Here is a 19,817-nt window from a genome sequence, read left to right as displayed (position 1 = left end):
GACTTCTAACCATGGCTATTCTGGCTGTTTGCAAATAGGCAGGTGTTTAAGCAATGAGCAGAGATTTGTTATTCTGTGTCTGTGTCAAACACTGCATAGGCCTGGAACTGTCTGCCTTTCCACTCTTATTCAAGCCTAGCTGTATTTTATTTTCAGACCACATTGGTATCTGGGCTGCATAATTTAAAAAAAATACAGGTTTTTGGCTTGGAATTTTGCAAAATTTTCACCAGTCAACTCCTTTAGGAGTTTTAGTTGTTCCTCTTTTAAGCCACCAGATCAGATGTGCTTTCAAAACCAGATGTCTGGGAGGTTTCATGGCCCCTGGTCCTTTGTCTCTTTTCCTGGCTTGTGACTTTGGGTAGGTCATTCCACCTCGGGGTTTCTATATCTGTAAATGGGAATATAATGTTAGGATTGTGTGAGGACTCACTGAGATAAAGGATATAAAGGATATAAAATGCTCTGCACATTTCCTGCTTCATAATGAGTGGTGTTGAGGGAAGTTGTATTTATTGTTCTTTTGTTATTATTAAGATAATGATGGCTCAAAACTGACAGGGCTTGGTGTCTAGACCTCTAGCTGGCATTGGCTGAAAGACTTGTCCTCAGACAGGAGGTCCATTTCTAGACAACATCTCTTAGTCTTTCCAAAGACTGAACTCTCTCTTGAGCTTCACATGGAATGTGCTCCAGTGGTGAATAAGTCTGAACGGTGACAAAGTGCCAGAACTGTTTGGAAAGGCGACCTTTGATCTTAGTGGTTATGCCATTTCAGGTCTGTGCCAAAATGTTGCCTTTAAAAAAAAAAAGAAAATATGGCAATGGAAGGCATGGCACTCTGGATTCCTGTCCAGCTACCATTCTGGCTTCCCTACCTCATCACTTACCTACCCTTCATGATCCCCATTTTCAACCCTCATCACTGTTTCCTTCTATGAAGATAGTAGAAGGTGTTAAAAAAAAAAAAGATACTAGAAGGTGGTATCTCTGGTAATCTCAGTGATGGTATCTACAGTAGGGGACTGATCACCTCCATGCCATGAGCTCCAAGTTCCTATCTTTATTTGCCTTTGTCTTTGAAGCTGTCAAAGAGATCACAATTGGACTCTGTTCTTTCCCACAGTAGACCCACTTCTGGGTAAGGTCAGTAATATCCACATTCTAGCTACACATACCAATTCATTCATTCATTCATTCATTCATTTATATTCAATTAACATATAGCTTATTATTAGTTTCAGAGGTAGAGCTCAGTGATTCATCAGTCTTATAATACTCAGTGCTCATTATATCACGTGCCTTCCTTAATGTCCATCACCCAGTTATTCCGTCCCCTCACTGCCACCTCTCCAGGAACCCTTAATTTGTTTCCTATGATTAAGAGACTTTTATGGTTTGTCTTCCTCTTTGATTTTTCTTACTTTATTTTTCCCTCCCTTCCCCTATGCTCATCTGTTTTGTTTCTTAAATTCCACATATGAGTGAAATCTTTTTTTTTCCAATTTATTTATTTTCAGAAAAACAGTATTCATTATTTTTCCACCACACCCAGTGCTCCTTGCAAGCCGTGCCCTCTATAATACCCACCACCTGGTACCCCAACCTCCCACCCCCCCGCCACTTCAAACCCCTCAGATTGTTTTTCAGAGTCCATAGTCTCTCATGGTTCACCTCCTCTTCCAATTTACCCAAATTCCCTACTCCTCTCTAACGCCCCTTGTCCTCCATGCTATTTGTTATGCTCCACAAATAAGTGAAACCATATGATAATTGAATCTCTCTGCTTGACTTATTTCACTCAGCATAATCTCTTCCAGTCCCGTCCATGTTGCTACAAAAGTTGGGTATTCATCCTTTCTGATGGAGGCATAATCTTATCATGTTTTGTCTTTCTCTGACTTATTTTGCTTAGCATGAGACCCTCTGGTTCCATCCATGTTGTTACAAATGGAAGGTTTCATTTTTTTGATGGCTGAGTAATATACCATTGTGTATATATATGCCAGATCTTCTTTATCCCTTTATTTGTCGGAGGGCTGACATCAGGACTCTTTCCATAGTTTGGCTATTGTGGACATTGCTGCTCCTAACATTGGGGTGTTTAGAGCATAGCCATATTTTATGGCTTTGGATCACTACATTTGTATCTTTGGGGTAAATACCCAGTAGTGCAAATTGCTGGTAGTGTATCTATTTTCAACTTTTTGAGGAAACTCATACTGTTTTACAGAGTGGTTGCAACTCCTTTCTCTGCATCCTTGCCAATATTTGTTGTTTTCTGACTTGTTAATTTTAGTCATTCTGACTGGTGTGAAGTGGTATCTCATTGTGGTTTTGATTTGTATTTCCCTGATGCTGAGTGATGTTGGACATTTTTTCATGTGTCTGTTGGTCATTTTATGTCTTCTTTGGAGAAATGTCTGTTTATCACATGCCCATTTTCATCTTATCATTCACAGTGGTGTCCAGTCACATTGATTATATAGTCAAACTTCCATGCCCATCTTTTCTTCCTGTTTCTATTTCTGAATCTCATGATCTCTTTCTTTTCTCTAAAGATTTTTATTTATTTATTTGAGAGAAAGATAGTGAGAGAGAGAGCACATAGGGAGAGTGATAGGGAAAAGCAGACTCCTGCTGAGCGGAGAGACCAATGTGGGGCTCGATTCTAGGATCCTGAGATCATGACCTGAGCCAAAGGCAGATGCTTAACCCATTGAGCCACCCAGGCTTCCCTCATGATCTCTTTTGATCCATCTTTTGATTCAACTCTGCCTTATCTTTGATTTGGGCACTGCTTTTCTAGTCTCTGCCTAAATTCCACCCTTTTATGTAAGTAGTTCTCTTGAGGTAGCATGGGGTATGGCTTTAGGCTAAGATTTCGTTCATCCCTGGGGTTCCTGAATGGCTCAGTCAGTTAAGTGTCTGACTTTGGCTCAGGTCATGATCTCAGGGTTCTGGGATCCAGCCTAGCCTCCAGTCCCATGTCAGGTTCTACACTCAGCAGGGAGTCTGCTTGTCCCTCTGCCTGGCCCCCCAACTTGTACTCTCTCTCTCTCTCTCTCAAGTTTTAAAAACTTAAAAAAGGAAAAAAAAAAAAAAGGAAGAAGATTCTTTTCATCCTCGAGGATCTAAATCCAGATATCCCCTTGTCTAGGAATCAGTCCCCAATTCCCTAACCAAAACAAGTGCTCTTCCTTTCGGCATTAAATTGTACTTAAAAACTGTAGTGCTCTGGGGCACCTGGGTGGCTCAGTGGGTTAAAGCCTCTGCCTTCGGCTCAGGTCATGATCCCGGAGTGCTGGGTTGGAGCCCTGCATGGGGCTCTCTGCTCAGCAGGGAGCCTGCTTCCCTTCCTCTCTCTCTGCCTGCCTCTCTGTCTACTTGTGATCTCTGTCTGTCAAATAAATAAATAAAATCTTAAAACAACAACAACAACAACAACAAAACCAAAAAAAAAAAAAAAAAAACCCTGTAGTGCTCAAACCTTAAAAACAAACAAAACCCCCCACAACCTTGCATCTCTTTTCTTTCTCTCTTTCTCTCTTTCTCTCTTTCTTTCTTCTTTCTTTCTTTCTTTCTTTCTTTCTTTCTTTCTTTCTTTCTTTCTCATCCCTACCCAACGTATTCCTTTGTGGATTAGTCTTGTTAGAGGAGGGACACTTTTAAAGGAGAGGAGAAAGCATGGGAGGCAAGTGAGATGTGCCTCTGTTACCCTGTCCACCCCCATTCCAGCAGGTGAACAGGGTGTGAGTATGGTGAATGGTGGGAGGGCAGGAGTGGGGTTCCCATGTGTTGTTGTGAAAATAATTTGCCATTGAATTAAAACTGATATTTTTACAACATAGGAACGTATACAATAATATATGGCCATAGGAAGTTGTTAGATAATGTAAGGGTAAGAAAATCGAATGTTTATACATGTTACAGGCATTTTGAACATTTCATTCATCTTGTCAAATACCAAAAATAGAAGAGGCAAGCATCTCCAACTATAAAATGCCCTGGAAGCTGGCAGGTGGCAGCTCCAGGCACGTGGCCCCGTGTTCTGTGGGCAGAGTGGTCCTGCAAACAGCCACTGCTACTCTGTGTTGAATGTCACAGAACTTGAATGTCACAGAACTACTCAGTGTCACAGAACCTGAATGATCATGTCATATTACATGACATGAGGAGTAACTTGTGTGTGGAACCAGCAGTGAGTTTGCCTCTTTCTGCAGGCTGGGAGAACTCTTAAATAAAACAGAATGAGTTCGTTCATAAATTCAGAGACTAGGTTGAAGATCAGTGATGATCCAATTATTGTGACTGTCCTTGTACAAGGAGTGGCTGTGGGTCACCAAGGATGTTGACTGGTTGTGGCAAATTCAGAATCTGTTGTCACCTTAAAAAAAAAAATGCTCTGTTACTGTTAGGGAAAATTATAGCCAGTAACCTAAATGAAAATCTTCTGGAAAACAACCTATTAAAGGTGAAAGTATGATTCCTTCATTTATTGCAAAGCCCCCCCCCTTTTTTAACTTGGTCAAAGTTTGTTTGGTTTTATGAAATAGATCTGCCTTTACTACATTGGAGAGATTTACAAATACATCCCTGAAAACCCTGAACCATGACAGAGACACCTTAAACACTGGAGGGGTCAGGGGTCAGTGAGGCTGCAATGGGTGAAGATTCTGATGCTTTCAAAAAATAAAACCTTGGGGCGCCTGGGTGGCTCAGTGGGTTAAGCCGCTGCCTTCGGCTCAGGTCATGATCTCAGGGTCCTGGGATCGAGTCCCGCATCGGGCTCTCTGCTAAGCAGAGAGCCTGCTTCCCTCTCTCTCTCTCTCTGCCTGCCTCTCCATCTACTTGTAATTTCTCTCTGTCAAATAAATAAATAAAATCTTTAAAAAAAAAATAAAACCTTAACAAGGTGTTTTAAACAGTATATCCTGAACCTTGTATTCATGAAGAAGAGCTCTGTGAAAGTAATAGAGATCTCCAGAGAAAACATGCTTTCAACTCCTTAAAGTAATTCCTGTAAATTCTGTAAGTTAGCTACCTCCTCTTAAGGAACTATTTACTAAAGAACCTTAAAAACCTAACTTTAAATAACCAAAAATGATGAATTAAGGGATCTTAAAATTTTATTCTAATTTTATTAAAACAAAGACTGCTTGTCTTCAAATAAAATTGGTCACTCATCATCCTCATGTTTTCTTATTCTTTCACCCCTCATTGTGTTGTTTTCAACCAAAAAAAAGAAAAAGGGTCAGATGAGAACTGCAAAACTCAGCACGACTAATTATAAAATGTTAGTAATAGATTTTCCCAGAAGAGATCTATTAATCTCAAAAGGATCACATTAGCCTCAGAACAGATTTTCAAAATCATCTGTGTAACATTCTCACTGTTTAGCTGAGGAAACAGCAGGCCCTAAAGTGAGGTGGTCGGTGCAGAAAACAAAATTTGAAAAAGCCCAGAAAACAAACAAAAACAAAAAACAAAAACAGTGCGAGGACTTTTTAAGAAAAGAATCGCTTTTGTCTATGGCTTCTTATGTGGTTCTTTTAAATATAAGACATCTTTATCAATATACCTCCCCCTTTTTGCCCTCATTTCAAAAGAATCATACTTTTTTCACTTACGACCTTTGAAATCTTCGTTCAGCCATCTGAGTTCAGACCTTTCAGGAATTATGAGCAGGGATTTGCAGCTAATTAGAAGAGCCAGTTGTCATTCCTGTGGTGCAATCATGTGCCATGTTTGTAATTATTTATAGCCACTATTTCAAGACTGCACATCTTCAGGAGTTCCCCATGTTTTAAAGACTTTACTGATTTATTTTAAAGAGAGAGGAAACGGGTGAGTGGGGGAGGGGGCAGAAAGAGAGAGAGAACCTCAGACTGATTCCCCACTGAGCATGCAGCCAGATGTGGGCTTGATCCATCTGAGAACAGAGATTATGACCTGAGCCAAAATCAAGAATCAGATGCTCAACCAGCTAAGCCACCCAGGCGCCCCAGGGTTTCCCCACATTTTAATATGTTACTCATACCCTCTGATGGGCTTCTACTTTGTGGGTGTTTGGATTTTAACCAGTCTTGCTCTGCATTCCTTGCTTGTGAAGTAGTTTTTTCCTTAAGTATGCAGGTTATAAAACTGCATAACTGCAGGTAGGATCTTTAGTTTGTTACACTGTAGAAGATTGAGCTGCCAGGAGGAGAAGCATCTAGTGCCTGCTGTGTGGAAGATGGAAATGGGTCATATTAATTCTTTATTGCTATGCAACAAATCCTTGCAATCTCAGCAATTAAAAACAATGTTGCAACAACGTGGATGGACCTAGAGGGTATTGTGCTAAGTTAACAAGTCGGAGAAAGACAAATACTGTATGATCTCACTTAAATAAATCTAAAGAACAAAACAAACGAACAAACAAAGCAAAACAGAAACCAGAAACAGATTCATAGTTACAGAGAATAAACGTTTGGTTACCAGAGTGGGGCGGGGTTGGGTGGCAGGGGAAGTCAGTGAAGAGGATTAAAAGGTACAAACTTCCTGTTATAAAAGAAATAGGTCGTGGGTATGTAATGTACAGAATAGGGAATATAGTCAATAATACTGTAATAACTTTCTGTGGTGACAGATGGTAATTACACTTATCATGGGGATCATTTTGTAATGTATAAAAATATCAAATCACCATGATGTACACGTGAAACTAATGGGATTTTGTTTGTCAAAAAGAGGAATGCAGATGTATTAACTTAGTTTCTGGGCATCAGGGGTGCAGGCCTGGGTTGGCTGGATCCTCTGCCCAAAGTCTCACCAGGCTACAGTTGAGGTGTAGGCTGGGGCTGTGGTCTTGTCTGAGGCTTGGGTCCTCTTCCAGGCTCTTGTAGGATCTTGGTATAATTCAGCTCCAGTAGGTAGGACTGAGACCATGTGCTCTCATCCTGTCCATATGGCCACTTTCAGCATCTGTCTTCCTGTCTCTTGCCTTAGGGTCAGATTTATGGGACTCCTGTGGCTCTCTCAGAGACCCAGATGGTGTCTCTGTTGACTGGCTCACAGTCTGCTGATTGGTCACCCCAGTTACATCAGCAGGAATGATTTTCACCACATTCACAGTCCCTACGTCACTCAGGGGGACTGGCAGGGGTGTGTACACCAGGACTGAGCTGGGGATCTTGGGGCCATCTCAGAATCCTATTGGCACATGGGACGGCTGGCACCTGTCCTTAGGAGAAATAGTCTGTGGAAAAAATTAAATAGTACTACTTCCTAAATGCTGTGAAGGAATCAAGAGTATTGAGGACTTAGAGATATCAAACCTTGCCACTGTAAAAAAAAATACAAGCCATGTATCTCAGGAGAGTACTAGGTTCCTGAAGGAGGCCGGCCTCAGCCTGGTTGGGGTGGAGTTGGCAGGAAGGCCACAGGGCACTGTGCACTCCTGAGATTTTTGCCATGGAGAGGGAGGGGTCACACATTCTATCCACCCTGAGCTGTGTCCATACTGACCTGAGGAAATAGAAGGCCATTCTAAATTGTTTACCTGCTGTGTAGAAAAGCCTGAAGAAGAGTGTGATTAGGAGGTGAATGTAACATAGAATTGTGTCAGAGATTTATTTCTGTCTTCTCTGCAGTGTTTTCCTGTGCACAGATGTGTGGGGAAGCGTGGGACACATGCCTATGGATAAATCCCCTGGCGCAAGGCCTTCCACTACCTGCTTCCTCTGCTGCCCCCCCTTCTCTGTCACGGTGGCCTCAGAGCCGGTCCTTCCAGCAAGAGTCATGGGAATTGCAGTTACTAGATGTGGGTCTGCTCAGGCAGCCATAACAAAGCACCACAGACCAAGTGGCTTAAACAAGTCGATTGTCTCTCAGTTTTGGAGTCTGCAAGTCCCAGATCATGATGCTGGCAAGATTAGCTTCTCTTGAGGCCTTTCTCTTTGGCTTTCAGATGGTTGTCTTCTCTCTGTGACCACACATAGCCTTTCCTCTCTGTGCACGCATCCCTGGTGTCTCTCCTTCTTCTAAGGGCATCAGTAGGGATGCCTGGGTGGCTCAGTCTGTTAAGCCGCTGCCTTCAGCTCAGGTCATGATCCGAGTCCAGCACTGGTCTCCTTGATTGGCGGGGAGACTGCTTCTCCCTCTGCCTGCCACTCCCCCTGCTTGTTCTCTCTCTCTCTGACAAATAAATAAAAATAAAATCTTTAAAAAAAAAAAAAAAGGTCATCAGTCACAGTCATACTGGATTAGCACCATGCCCTGTAACCTCATTTCAACCCAAGACCCTGTGTCCAAATCATTTGCTGGGAAAAAAATAAGTGTTATACCCTCCTCATGAGAAAAAGGGCCTCTCATATATAATGTATGTGTCATATGTAATATGTATTACATATACATATATATGTGAATATATAATACAGTATATGTACAGTATATATGTTATATTTAACATATAATATTCTATGATAAAGATAAGAGAAAAGTAGCAGGGACATCGCAGGGGTTGGTGTTAGGTCCAGACTCAGCTAGGTTGTTCAAGCTGGAAATTGTCTATGGGACTGAGGGGCTTTGATGGGGAATCTTTGGTCTGTTGATGTGTCGAAGAGGTTCCATCATGTGGCTCTCCTTTCACAGATGACTCCCAGGTTTGGGTTTTCAAGGACCCATCCTGCTGCTGGAATTCCTGCGAGCTCCAGGGCCTTTTCACAGAAGCCAGTACTCAGGCATCCTGGAGCCACTGAGCTCCTGCTTCCTTTGCTTCCCATGACTCACGTGGGTCCTCTCACTAGGTCTGTCAGCAGGGATCTCCTGACCCAGTGCTTGCAGTCTTCAGGCTCACTGGGGGCTGTAAGGGGTCCCGTGGGGCTCAAGGCCACCATCAAAGTAAGTTGCTTTTTCAAAACAGTGCTCCAATGGAGTGGGCAAGCTAAAGTTTTAAGATTCCAAGGCAGAAGGAAACTGATTTCATGTTTGATGAGTTCTGTAAATGGAATGTAGTTAAGATAAACTGAACACAGACAGCTCTGCTCTTCTCCTTGTCCTCACCTTCCTGTGCCTGTCCCAGGGCAAGTCTGGGACCACCCGTCTCCTGGCAACTCCTGTCACAAACGAAGGCTGTCCGCTCACTCTGAGTGCATGCTACTCTCTTTATTGACTACATGGTGACTGAGCTTTTGGAAACTTTCTTCTGGAAGAGGATTGGTTCTTTCAGATTTCTCCATACTTTCTGTGGGACTCAACAAATGGTCATGATAAGGAAGAGGGGCTAAGCAGCTGATGCTTGCAGTGATCATAAAGTCAAGGTTTGACCTTTAGAAAAGGGAATGGGAACATTTTAAAATGTTGTTTCATCTGTCACACATCAAGGCTATCTGTCCACAGGGAAGAGGTCAGACTGGTGTTGAGCCAACAGGAGGCTCAGGTGACTGACAGTTCTGTGCCTTATCTCAGGGCCAGCTGACCTCGAGTCGGAGGCTGATGGGACCTTATCACAACTCTTGAAGAAGTCTTAAAGAACACCCTGGCCTTGTGGGGAATGTTGTGTTGGCCCAGGAAGAGTATTTTTGCTCACTTTGAGGTCTTGATTTTACCATCCCCAAAGGTTGCTATCCAGTGTTTTGGTCTTGCCTTGCATTATTTTTGAGTACAGAGCTATACCTGATTTGTCTTTGTTGGTCTTACTTTATGGTGGCCAAGCTGTGCGTTGCATGTCATTAGTTTGGTGGTCTTGAATTAGAACAAGAAAGCAGAGGCTTAAAATGGAAGGGGATACTTGTTTCTTCCCATCTGGGGCAACTGATGGCTAGGAGTTCCTGGATGTTTGCCTTGGGTTTCCTCAAATCCACAGTGTGGAATTAAATAGATGTGTAAAACTCTCAATACTTCTTCCAAAGTTCAGTCATTTAGATGTGACTGCCTTGGTCTACCTTGAGATCTGGACTTGATGTCTGAATTCACATTCTCTGGGAGCTCAAGCAAAGAGAGGCATTTTATTGGGCAGGAAACAGTAGGTGATGGTTAAAGTGAAATGTGTTTTGGTGTTGTTTTGTTTCCCACTTAACACTGTAACCCAAAGGATTTCTTGCTGAAATTTCTTTATAGCATACCATGTTGAGATAGTCATGTTTCTGTACTTACTTGTAAAAATGGACAAAACTGCCTTGAAGGAACTCTTAAAAATACCCTTTGTAGGATTAATTGGCCTATATTTTTAGAGTAGAAAAAAATCTAAAGAAGAAATCTACAAATACTGATTTCATCTAAGTATTCATTAGTAGTAACTGTTGTATGTTGAAAGCCATGTTGGGTATTGTTCTGAGTGATTGGCATGTGCTATCTACTTCTTCTTGAATGAGGTGGAGAGGATGCATCTATTATTATTTTCATTCTGTAGATAGGAGAAGGATAGTGAGATGTAGGCAGGTTTTACTGTTTCTGAATTTGGCCGTTGTAGGTACTTCATAACGGTGCATTCATACAATATTCTACTTAGCAAAATGTCTTCAAGATTCATCCATGTTGTAGCATATGTGAGAATTCCCTCTGTTTTCACAGCTGAATAATATTCCCAGGGTAGCTATATATGACATTTTACTCATTGGCTCATTTGTTGTTGTTTCCCTCATTTGGCTATGATGACTAGTGCTTCTATGAAGACGGATGTACAAAACTCTTTATCAGTCCTTGCTTTTAATTCTTTGGGGTAGATATCTAGGAGTGGACATTTGAACCGTTTGAAAGTGTATAATTCAGAGCCATTTAGTGCTTTTACAATGTCGTGCGGCCACCACCACTACCTAGTCCCAGAACATTTCAATCAGATGGAAACCTGTACCCAATAAACAGTTTCTCCCCATTTCCTTTCCTCCTGGTCACTGGCAACCACTGATCTACCTTCTATGTCCATGGATTTACCTATACTGTGTGTTACATGTAATTGGAGTCATACTATATGGGGTCCTTATGAATATCCTTCTTAAATACTTTTTATTATGGAAATTTTTAACATACTGGAAAAATAGATTTTTTTTTTAAATGAGCTGCATGTGCCAATCACACAGATTCAGGTATGATCAACCTTCTGCCAGTCTTGTTAATGGCAGTTTCTTTACCAGGGAGGAAAAACAGTATGTGAATCGATTCTGGAAAGAAATCCGAGTGGGAGATTTTGTGCGTCTCCGCTGCAATGAGATCATCCCTGCAGACATTCTGCTGCTCTCCTCCAGTGACCCTGATGGACTGTGCCACATCGAGACTGCCAACCTGGATGGAGAGACCAACCTGAAGCGAAGGCAGGTGGTCCGTGGCTTCTCAGAGCTCGTAAGTGACCTGATACTATCAGGGTATCCTAGGCACCACGTCCATAGGGTACCTCCCATGCTGGACTTCTGGGCGTCAGAGCACCTGCCCTCTGCCGCCTGTGCCTCGCCGCCTCCATCAATTCATCAGGCTGGGCCACTTTTCCTGGAAGATAGGTGTGGAACAGAGGGTCTGAGAGGACCCCTGACCCACCTGAGCCCATGACCAACCTATGACTATGGGGAACAGGACTCAATTTTATAACTCTGATTTCCACTGTACATTGCTGAGTTTCTCAAAACAGTATTTAAAATTACAAAGAATATTTATGACCAGCTGACTCTTGACATTTATCTAGTTGTTGTTCTAGTTTGCTAAATGGCTACACAGCAGAACTAATGCCCTATTCTGAGAGTGTAGCTCTGGAATGTTTTCTCCTCAAGGGTATTTCTGAGTTGGCATCAGATCTTCTGTATCTGAATTCTGCTTTAGAGAGCTTCAGCCACGGCTCAAAAGAATATACAGTTGATGTGGAGTAAGAAGAAGGCAAGGAAGTGTGGTGTCTGACTGCGGGCGCTCACCAACAGCCTTGTGGCTGGAAAATTCCAACCCTGTCAGGGGTTTCCAACCTTCTGTTCACTCTCATTCCTGCAGTTCTGTATAAAGGATGCAGGGGTCCAAATCTAGGTGTAATGAAAGTAGCATGAGTTGTCAGAGATCAGGAAGTGTCTGGAGGGGAGCTGGGCTCGCCTGAGCCCTATTCTCCTAACACCACCTCTATCCTAGGCTGCCTGTTTCAGTCGTGCCTGGGAGTCTTGCTGTTGGCCTGTACTGAAGGGGATTTAAGAAGTGCCCAAGGAAATGAGCTCCTGCATTTCAGAAAGGATGCCACTGGGGAGTCTCTTCCTCTGTCACATATGTGTCAATCAATACATTGGAGATTTTCTTCCTTTGTCACTGAGATCTCTCCATGAGCTCCCATAGAAGCAGCAGCTCCGGACTCAAGACCGGACAGGCTTCTTTGGAAAGGTTGGCTTGTTTGACGCTTATGGATCTCATCGTGAGCACTGTCAGTATTTGGGTGAGATGTTTATTAGACAGGATCCTTTTTGCCTCCCACTCATGAGTGAACACGTAATCCCCCTTGGTCACTGTGACAACCAAAGATGCCTCTACACACTTGTAGACAGAATTCCACAAGCTGAAGCTCCCGACCTTGCTTCAGCTGATAGGGACTTCTGAGCCTGACATCCCTCCAACCTACAGTGCACTGGGACATCATTACCAGCATCTGCTCCCACTTATTTCCACCACAAGTTCCTCTCTCACTCTTTTTAAAAAGTTGAGATATAATGGACATACAGTAATATATTAGTTTCAGGTGTACAACATAAAGATTCAGTATTTGTTTATATTGCAAAATGATCACCACACTAAGTCTAGTTAACATCCAACAGCACACACAGCTATAATTTTCTTTTTTTGTGATGAGAACTTTCAAGATTTACTCACTTAGCAACTTCCAAATATACAGTGTAGTATTGTTAACTGTAGCCACTACTCGTTTACTTTTTTTCTTTTCCAAGCCTTCTTTTGTGCGAAGTGTTTTTTTGTGAGCTGCCTCAAATCTTTCTTGGAATGACACGGAGCTGACATAAATATCAAAAATAGCAATTTTTAAAAATGGGGTGCTGTCATCATCCCAGATCAGGATCGCTGGTGGAATTTAGGGGCCCCTTGAGGCCCAGTGCTGGAGGTTTCTGACTTCTGCATTGATTGTTCTCCAGGGTTTGGCAATAAATGGGGGCTCACCTTCTACTGCCCCCCCACCCGTTCTCCTAATGATGTTCTTACTTCGAGGCTTTCTCGACCAGGCTTGCTCAGTCTTCTAGACTAGAGCCCAGAATTCCAGGTACAGATCGGTGTGTGAATTAAGCCTGAAATCAGCATGGCAGCTGCACTGCGGGCTCATTTCTTGTCATCTGAGCACACACTGGGTTATAAGGAGGCAGTGGCTACACAGGCTAGAATGTTACCCTCCTGGTAGAGTGGGCAGGGTGCTTGGAAGATGACTGTAACATGTGTGAATACTTATGTATCTTTAGTGGGTGAAGATTTGAAAACTGGAGAGCAGAGTGTACATGTTTGGGGTGGTGGAATGGAGAACGCCTAGGTATAGCTCCTAGCTCCTAAGTTACTCAAGAGTAACTTTCATGTTTCACATCATCTAATTTTATTCAGTTGCTAAACGCAGTAATAGCTAAAAACCTCCTCCACCTACTTTTTCCCCAAACAACAACTGGAACTTTTCATAGCTCAGTAGTGCTTTATCTAAGAGAGCTGTTTGTAAGTTGGATGTTTATTTAAGGATGGCTACAGGCAGACACATCCTATATCACCCTCCTTTGTGCCCCATGAATGCCTGAGGAAATAAATGGAGCTGAGCCATAATTTAGTCTAAATAGCCAAAATTAACAACCAAAGGAATTCTGATTTGAAATAAAAGTTTATCAGCACCCAAATTCTTCAGTAAGCATGCATATTGTCTCTATTAGTGGAATTTTTTTCCACTTTTTTCTTTTCTTTTCCATTTTCTCTAAATGTCTGAAAATATTTTTCTGGTAGCTGAACTCCCATTCAGACGTTATTATTCTGAAATGTAAGAACCACCCCACACAGAATAAAGATAGGAAATTTCTGGCATTTAAAAGCCTGACAATTGGAAAACTAATATTGCACACTATGTTAATTGTGGTAGAATTAAAATTAATTAGTTAATATAAAATAAAAATTTAAAATGTTTAAAAATTAAAAAAAAAATTAAAAGCCTGACAGCTGGAAAACCAGAGTTCTGACTACAGCATTACAATGCCAAGAACATTCTAGTTCTCGTTATTTAAGTAGGTTTTCATAGAATGGAGTCAGTTAGTGTATCTCAGACACGTGAGGAACTGGGTCCTGTCAAATACAAAGCGCTATGCTGCCATTTTGATGAGTAGTCAGTTGTAAGTGGTGGTCCCTAGGAAAACCTAAATTAGAAGCAATTTGCAAAACCGGGGTGAAGAAATGTGACAGGGACTCTTTGTACACATGAAGTTCTGGTGAGGAAGCAGAAATTGCACAGGATTCAGTCAGGGCAAGTTTGATGGAAAGAATTCCAGTGGGGGTTGTGAAGTGAGAACAAAGACTTGCAGGAAAGCAGACCTCGCTGATAGAGCAGTCACTGGCCCTGGGGCCTACCTAGATAGTACCCAGTGAAGAGATACCCCAGGTTGAGTCTTGTTTTCATGGCTGGGAGCACAGCCATTACTCACATGATGGTAGAAAAGCTTCTGAGGGGCTGTGCCAGCCAGAAGTCAGCCATCCACAGAAAAGTGCTGAGCCAGGAAACTTGGAAAGTGCCAGGGACAGCTGCTGGCCACTAGGCACTAGCGGGGCTCTAAGAATGCTGCCTTCTTCTTGCGGTTCCAGCTGCTGCAGTGGACAAAGGCTGAGTGGTGGCTCTTTAGACAACCAGCCTGTAGAGCCCAGATCTGTACACGCAAAGGGACCAGGAGACGGTGCAAGGAGATGTAGCCCCCCTTGGGGTCAGGGTCCATACCCTTGGGATCTCTGGTTACCTTGAGCTGAAAGCTGAAAAAGGATGTGGCAGATCTAGTCTGGACATATAAACATACCAAGTTCCTTGCCTTGGAGACCCCTGGAGGGGGTGCTGGGAAGTGAAGAACAAATCCACACACCCTTCCACTTGACGGCCAGCCCCTTCTCCTGCAGCATCCTTCCAGCGCCCTCTATTGACAAGGCAAAAAAAGTATCTCTGTTTCTGAAAGCCTTTACTGAAGGGCTTGTTTGCTTAGGGAAGGATGCTAAGAAAGGGGAAAGTGGGCGGCACTGAGGCTGCTCAGGTCCAAAGTGGCAGTAGGGGCTGAGTCCCAGGTTTCCCAGTCCAGAGCACAGCTGGGGCAGTCCATGTGGCACCCAGGGTGCAGATGGCTCAGCTGGCACGTGGAAGACCTTCACCTACTTTGTAGTACTCCCTGGCAAGTGTGTGAGCATGCTGTCTTCCTGAAGTCGAATCACAGAAAGCACAAGAGACCTCAGTGTGTCACCTACTCCATCTCCACATCAGGTCCAAGCCCATGGGGTCCAAGCCCTTTCCCTGGGGAGACGATGATCATACTTGGTTTCATAACTCTCAGGCGAGTCTGCTTCTCACCGGCTATGAAGATGAATAAGGAGAACCTGGAATACTAAACTACCCATTGGGGACCACAGAACTGGGTTGGACCATGACTCTGCACATAGACCAGAAAAGTATACCCTTTGCTTATGGAAGGAGATGGTTTAAATAAATAACTTAGATTGGTCCATGAGCAAAAAACCAAAAAAAACAAACAAACAAAAAAAAAAAAACAAAAAAAACAAAAAAAAGAAAGAAAAGAGGGACTCGGTTCATGTGCTGCAGGGTCTAACGATTTAAGGCAATGGGGCTAATACCTAGAGGACTCAGGCTTGTGTACCAGCAGACTCCCAGTGCAGAAATTGCCCAGGATTCATGGACTAGAAGCAGGAAGGCAGCATGCACAGCCGGCCCAGACCCTTGAATCTGAGGATACAGCCCTCAGACACTGGACAATGACCCCAGGACCTTGAACCACCTAGCCATCTGGCCTCAGGCAAAAGAAACAAGAGATCATGGGACTGCAAAATAAACATACAATTTTCAAGTGGGAGCCAAATTGGCATTATCCCAGAAGTCATAGAGAACCCCAGTGTTTCACATGAAGCTCTTGGGATAACAACTCAAATTTGTTCAGGTTCCCTTGGTGTCAGACCTCATCATGCTTCTCACATTTGTAGTAGCACAGACATTTTAAAAACAACTTCACATATTTAAAAAAAAAATCTCATGAGGTAATGATTATCACACCCTTTTATAGACCAAAAACAGAAAATGTGAAGACAGGAGGTTCTTACAAGGCACCGCCTGCTGTGGCTTCCTGAATCAGGGTAGAGCTGGAGGCAGTCCTGGGTTCTGTCACCTTCTGAGTTGGCATGGATGGGGGGATTCTCCAGCATCCAGTCCTTCCCTTTTGCACTGGGCATTTGCTGTTGCTTCTCTCTCTCTCTCTCTTTCTCTCTCTCACATTTACACACATACACAAACACTCATTCTGACCCACAGCCCTGCCCATGAGTCTGCGTGCAATTAGCCTCTACACAGATAGAAGCGTCTAGTTTGTCTGTAACATTTGCACAGTGATTTCTGCAAAAGTGGGAGTTCCTTAATCTGATAATTTTATATAAAAATATTCTTAGAGACTCGTTTTTGTGATTTTTCATTATTAAGCACATACTGTGCTTCAAATGCTTCAAATGGATGCTTCTAGGCAATCTGTTGATCGAAAGAGGCAAGCGTCTTTCCTGTCAATGTTTATGTGATCTTTGCAAATAGTGATATGCACTGAGGAGTAAATGATAAAGCAGGAAGAGGGACGTGAAATATCAGGTGGGTGTTGGAATTTCAGATGGGAACTGGGCAGAGCAGGACAGGCCTCCCTGAAGACAGTGGGGGAGTCCAGACCTGAGATCTTGCTGCTGAACAAGCTGTGTTAGTATCAGGGAGGAACCTTCAGGGACTGACTTCTATGTTGGTTGATTTACTGAGAAAAAAATGTTCTTCCAGTTTATCTCTTGGGTAGACCCGTGGGATTATTACCCACAACCCTGGCTACACCCACGGGGCCATCTGCTTCAGGCTGTTTAGAGCAGCGATGATGAGGTTTTCAGGAAGAGCTGAAATCACAAGCCTGGAGTAGCTAGCTCTTCTCAGGTGTGTGGGGGTGTGTGCACAGGAGTGTGCATGTGTGGCCTGCTGCGTGCTTCCCATGAGCAAAACGGATGAAACTTGTATGGAAACTTTCCTAGGCTGGGGGAGTCTGTGAAGCATGAGTCTAAAAGATTTACCTAATGGTCTAGACTTGCACAGATTCTAAGACAGTGATGTGGCTTTACCTCCATTTTGCACATAAATTTTTACTAAATTCCCAGGAACATTCTTGGGTGCCAGGCACTCTTAGGCAGTGACAAAGCACAGTTTCCTTTATAAGGGAGAGTTAGGCCACCCCTGAATTACCTGACAGAATTCAGAGAGCTTTATCACTTTACATTCTATTTATGTAGGAGACAAAATTATTATGTTGTTTGTTGTTTCTACCTACACATGCTCTCAAAATTATCTCTACCACAGGAAGACTAGAGGTTTAGAAAAAGGACTGTTTGCAAAATCTGGCACCAAGCTGTTTTTTTCCTTGAGATTTTCAGGTTGTTAGTCTTTAACTAAATTAGTTACATACATGCTCTGCTGTGGAATGAAAGAGGAAACAGTCTATCATCTAAGTGGAAAACAAAGCTAGCTGGACTTGTTAATTGGAAAGATCAATATCAAACTTTTATGAAAAGATTCATGGTTTTCTTTTACATACACTAAGCTCATAACTTATAATGTGGGACATTTTCATTCCTGAACTTAACAATCAGATACTTCAGTTGAAGGATATGAAATATGTAACAGGAAAGCTTTTAAGGAAGAAAATTACTTTGAAAACATAACTGTATTTAGACTAAAGTTTCAATTCTGTGGATATTCAAAGCCATTTGGTTAGGTAGGTGATATAATTATCTGAGATATACCATGTTTTATAATATCAACTGTTTTCTTAATGGGAAATTTAAATTTGGTTATATAAGATTTTTATTTGTTTCTAATCTTCATGACTTTGCTGCAGATTCTTTGCCTTGAACCTGTGGTCTAGCATATCAGTGCATGTAGAGAGTAAAGTACTGTGATCTTAATGAGGACAGTTAAATGCCATGAAGTTGATAATACTAGGCTAACCTAATATATTAATCCAAAAATATCTTATTACATATGGAAACTTGAACATTCTTTGTGTATGTTTAATTTCATGTTTTCGTGTCATAGGAAGTGGACATTTTTTTTAAAGGTTTTATTTATTTATTTAACACAGAGATCACAATTAGGCAGAGAGGTAGGCAGAGAGAGAGGGGAAAGCAGGCTCCCTGCTGAGCAGAGAACCCGATGCAGGGCTCGATCCCAGGACCCTGAGATCATGACCTGAGCTGAAGGCAGAGGCTTAACCCACTGAGCCACCCAGACACCCCACATTTTTTATTCCAGGAAAAAGACAACCAAAGCATTAATAGGTTTTGTTCTATTTATGTGCTATGTGGTTTGAAATGCTGTCTTTCTCTTTGATTATATTTTCACTGTAAAAAAAGAAGGAATTTAATCAAATTCCAACCTTTCTAAATGTAGCTGAATTGCGTTCACAATTGCAAAGAGTTTGAGTTGTGTGTATGTTTCTGAGCTAGAAATTCCTTTACCAGTGGGAAGGGCTGACAATGTGAGATCTGCCCAATTGATATTCTGCGAGTGGGTATGGATATGTATGTTTAAGTGCGAGTGTGTGAGCATGTGTGTATGCACACGTGAGTGTGTTTGTACACATGTGTGTACACACATGAGCATATAAATGGATGAGTGTGTTCGTGCACGCACACTTATGAGTGTGTGCAAGTGTGCAAGACATGTGTATGTGTGTGCAGGTATGGCCGTGTATGTTCCAAAGAAGAAAGCAAAACGAAATAAAAGGGCTTGACTTATCACTTCCTATTATCTTCTAGGAGAGGATACATGTTCTTTCCTGGGCTAACACATGATGTTCTAGAAGCAGATTTACCGGTAAAGGCAACATTCCTGGAGAATCTGGAATTGTCAGCCTGGTTATTGAGCACCTACAGAGCACTGTGTGTATTAGGTGTGGGAGGGGCGGTGTTGGGACAGTCCAGTCTTCACTTGTGGACTGGGAAACACTTTGCCCCTTGAGGAGGTCCCTATACTTGGTGTCGTATCTCTTCCACTTGTTTTGTGAGCAGAGCCTCCAGTGAGAGGAAAATCTCTGTTTCCACAACATGAAACCAGTCACCACACCCTGACTCCCACAGCATTTTATTTCTTTGAGTTATTCTAATTATGTTTCTGAATTTGTCAGAGTCTATTTTCCCATTTCACCAAGAATTACTGGGGAAGTTATGTAATGCTTTCAATTTGCATGTGTTCCTCCAGGGAAAGGCAGCACTTTGGTTCTCATTTTGATACTAGTGCTTCTTAGGATTTCTCCTCTTCATAGTGAGACATACCATATATGCATATGTATACACAGAAATATCAGTACACACATTTGTACTCTCATGATGATATTAACATAACCCACAGCTTATAAGAATCCTGTTTTAAGCAAGAACTATACTTCAGAAGATATAATTACCTACTTGTGTGTAGATGAAACTATTTTCTAACATCTAAATTGGGTTTTAACTATAATGAAATAAATTTGGGGCTTTTTAAAGGTTGCTAATGAATAATCCATGTTGTGAAAGGTACCCAATGATGTGACCTAACAGACCCCAATGAGAATTTTAACCAAGCTGAGATT

At 42.3% G+C, this 19,817-nt stretch overlaps 1 protein-coding gene across 1 annotated transcript in view; it reads left to right on the top strand.

The window, feature by feature from the left end:
* Positions 1-19,817, top strand: part of ATP10A (ATPase phospholipid transporting 10A (putative)) — a 214,176-nt gene that overhangs the window by 77,145 nt on the left and 117,214 nt on the right. Inside the window, exon 2 of the mRNA XM_044229895.1 lies at positions 11,115-11,319. Within this exon, the coding sequence (XP_044085830.1) occupies positions 11,115-11,319 (205 nt within the window). The remainder of the gene's footprint in view (positions 1-11,114; positions 11,320-19,817) is intronic.

Source organism: Neovison vison, chromosome 13 (assembly GCF_020171115.1).
Source record: "Neovison vison isolate M4711 chromosome 13, ASM_NN_V1, whole genome shotgun sequence".
NCBI classification, from domain to species: domain Eukaryota; kingdom Metazoa; phylum Chordata; class Mammalia; order Carnivora; family Mustelidae; genus Neogale; species Neogale vison.
The sequence above is the reverse complement of the archived record's forward strand: the minus strand, read 5'-3'. Positions and strand labels throughout refer to the sequence as shown.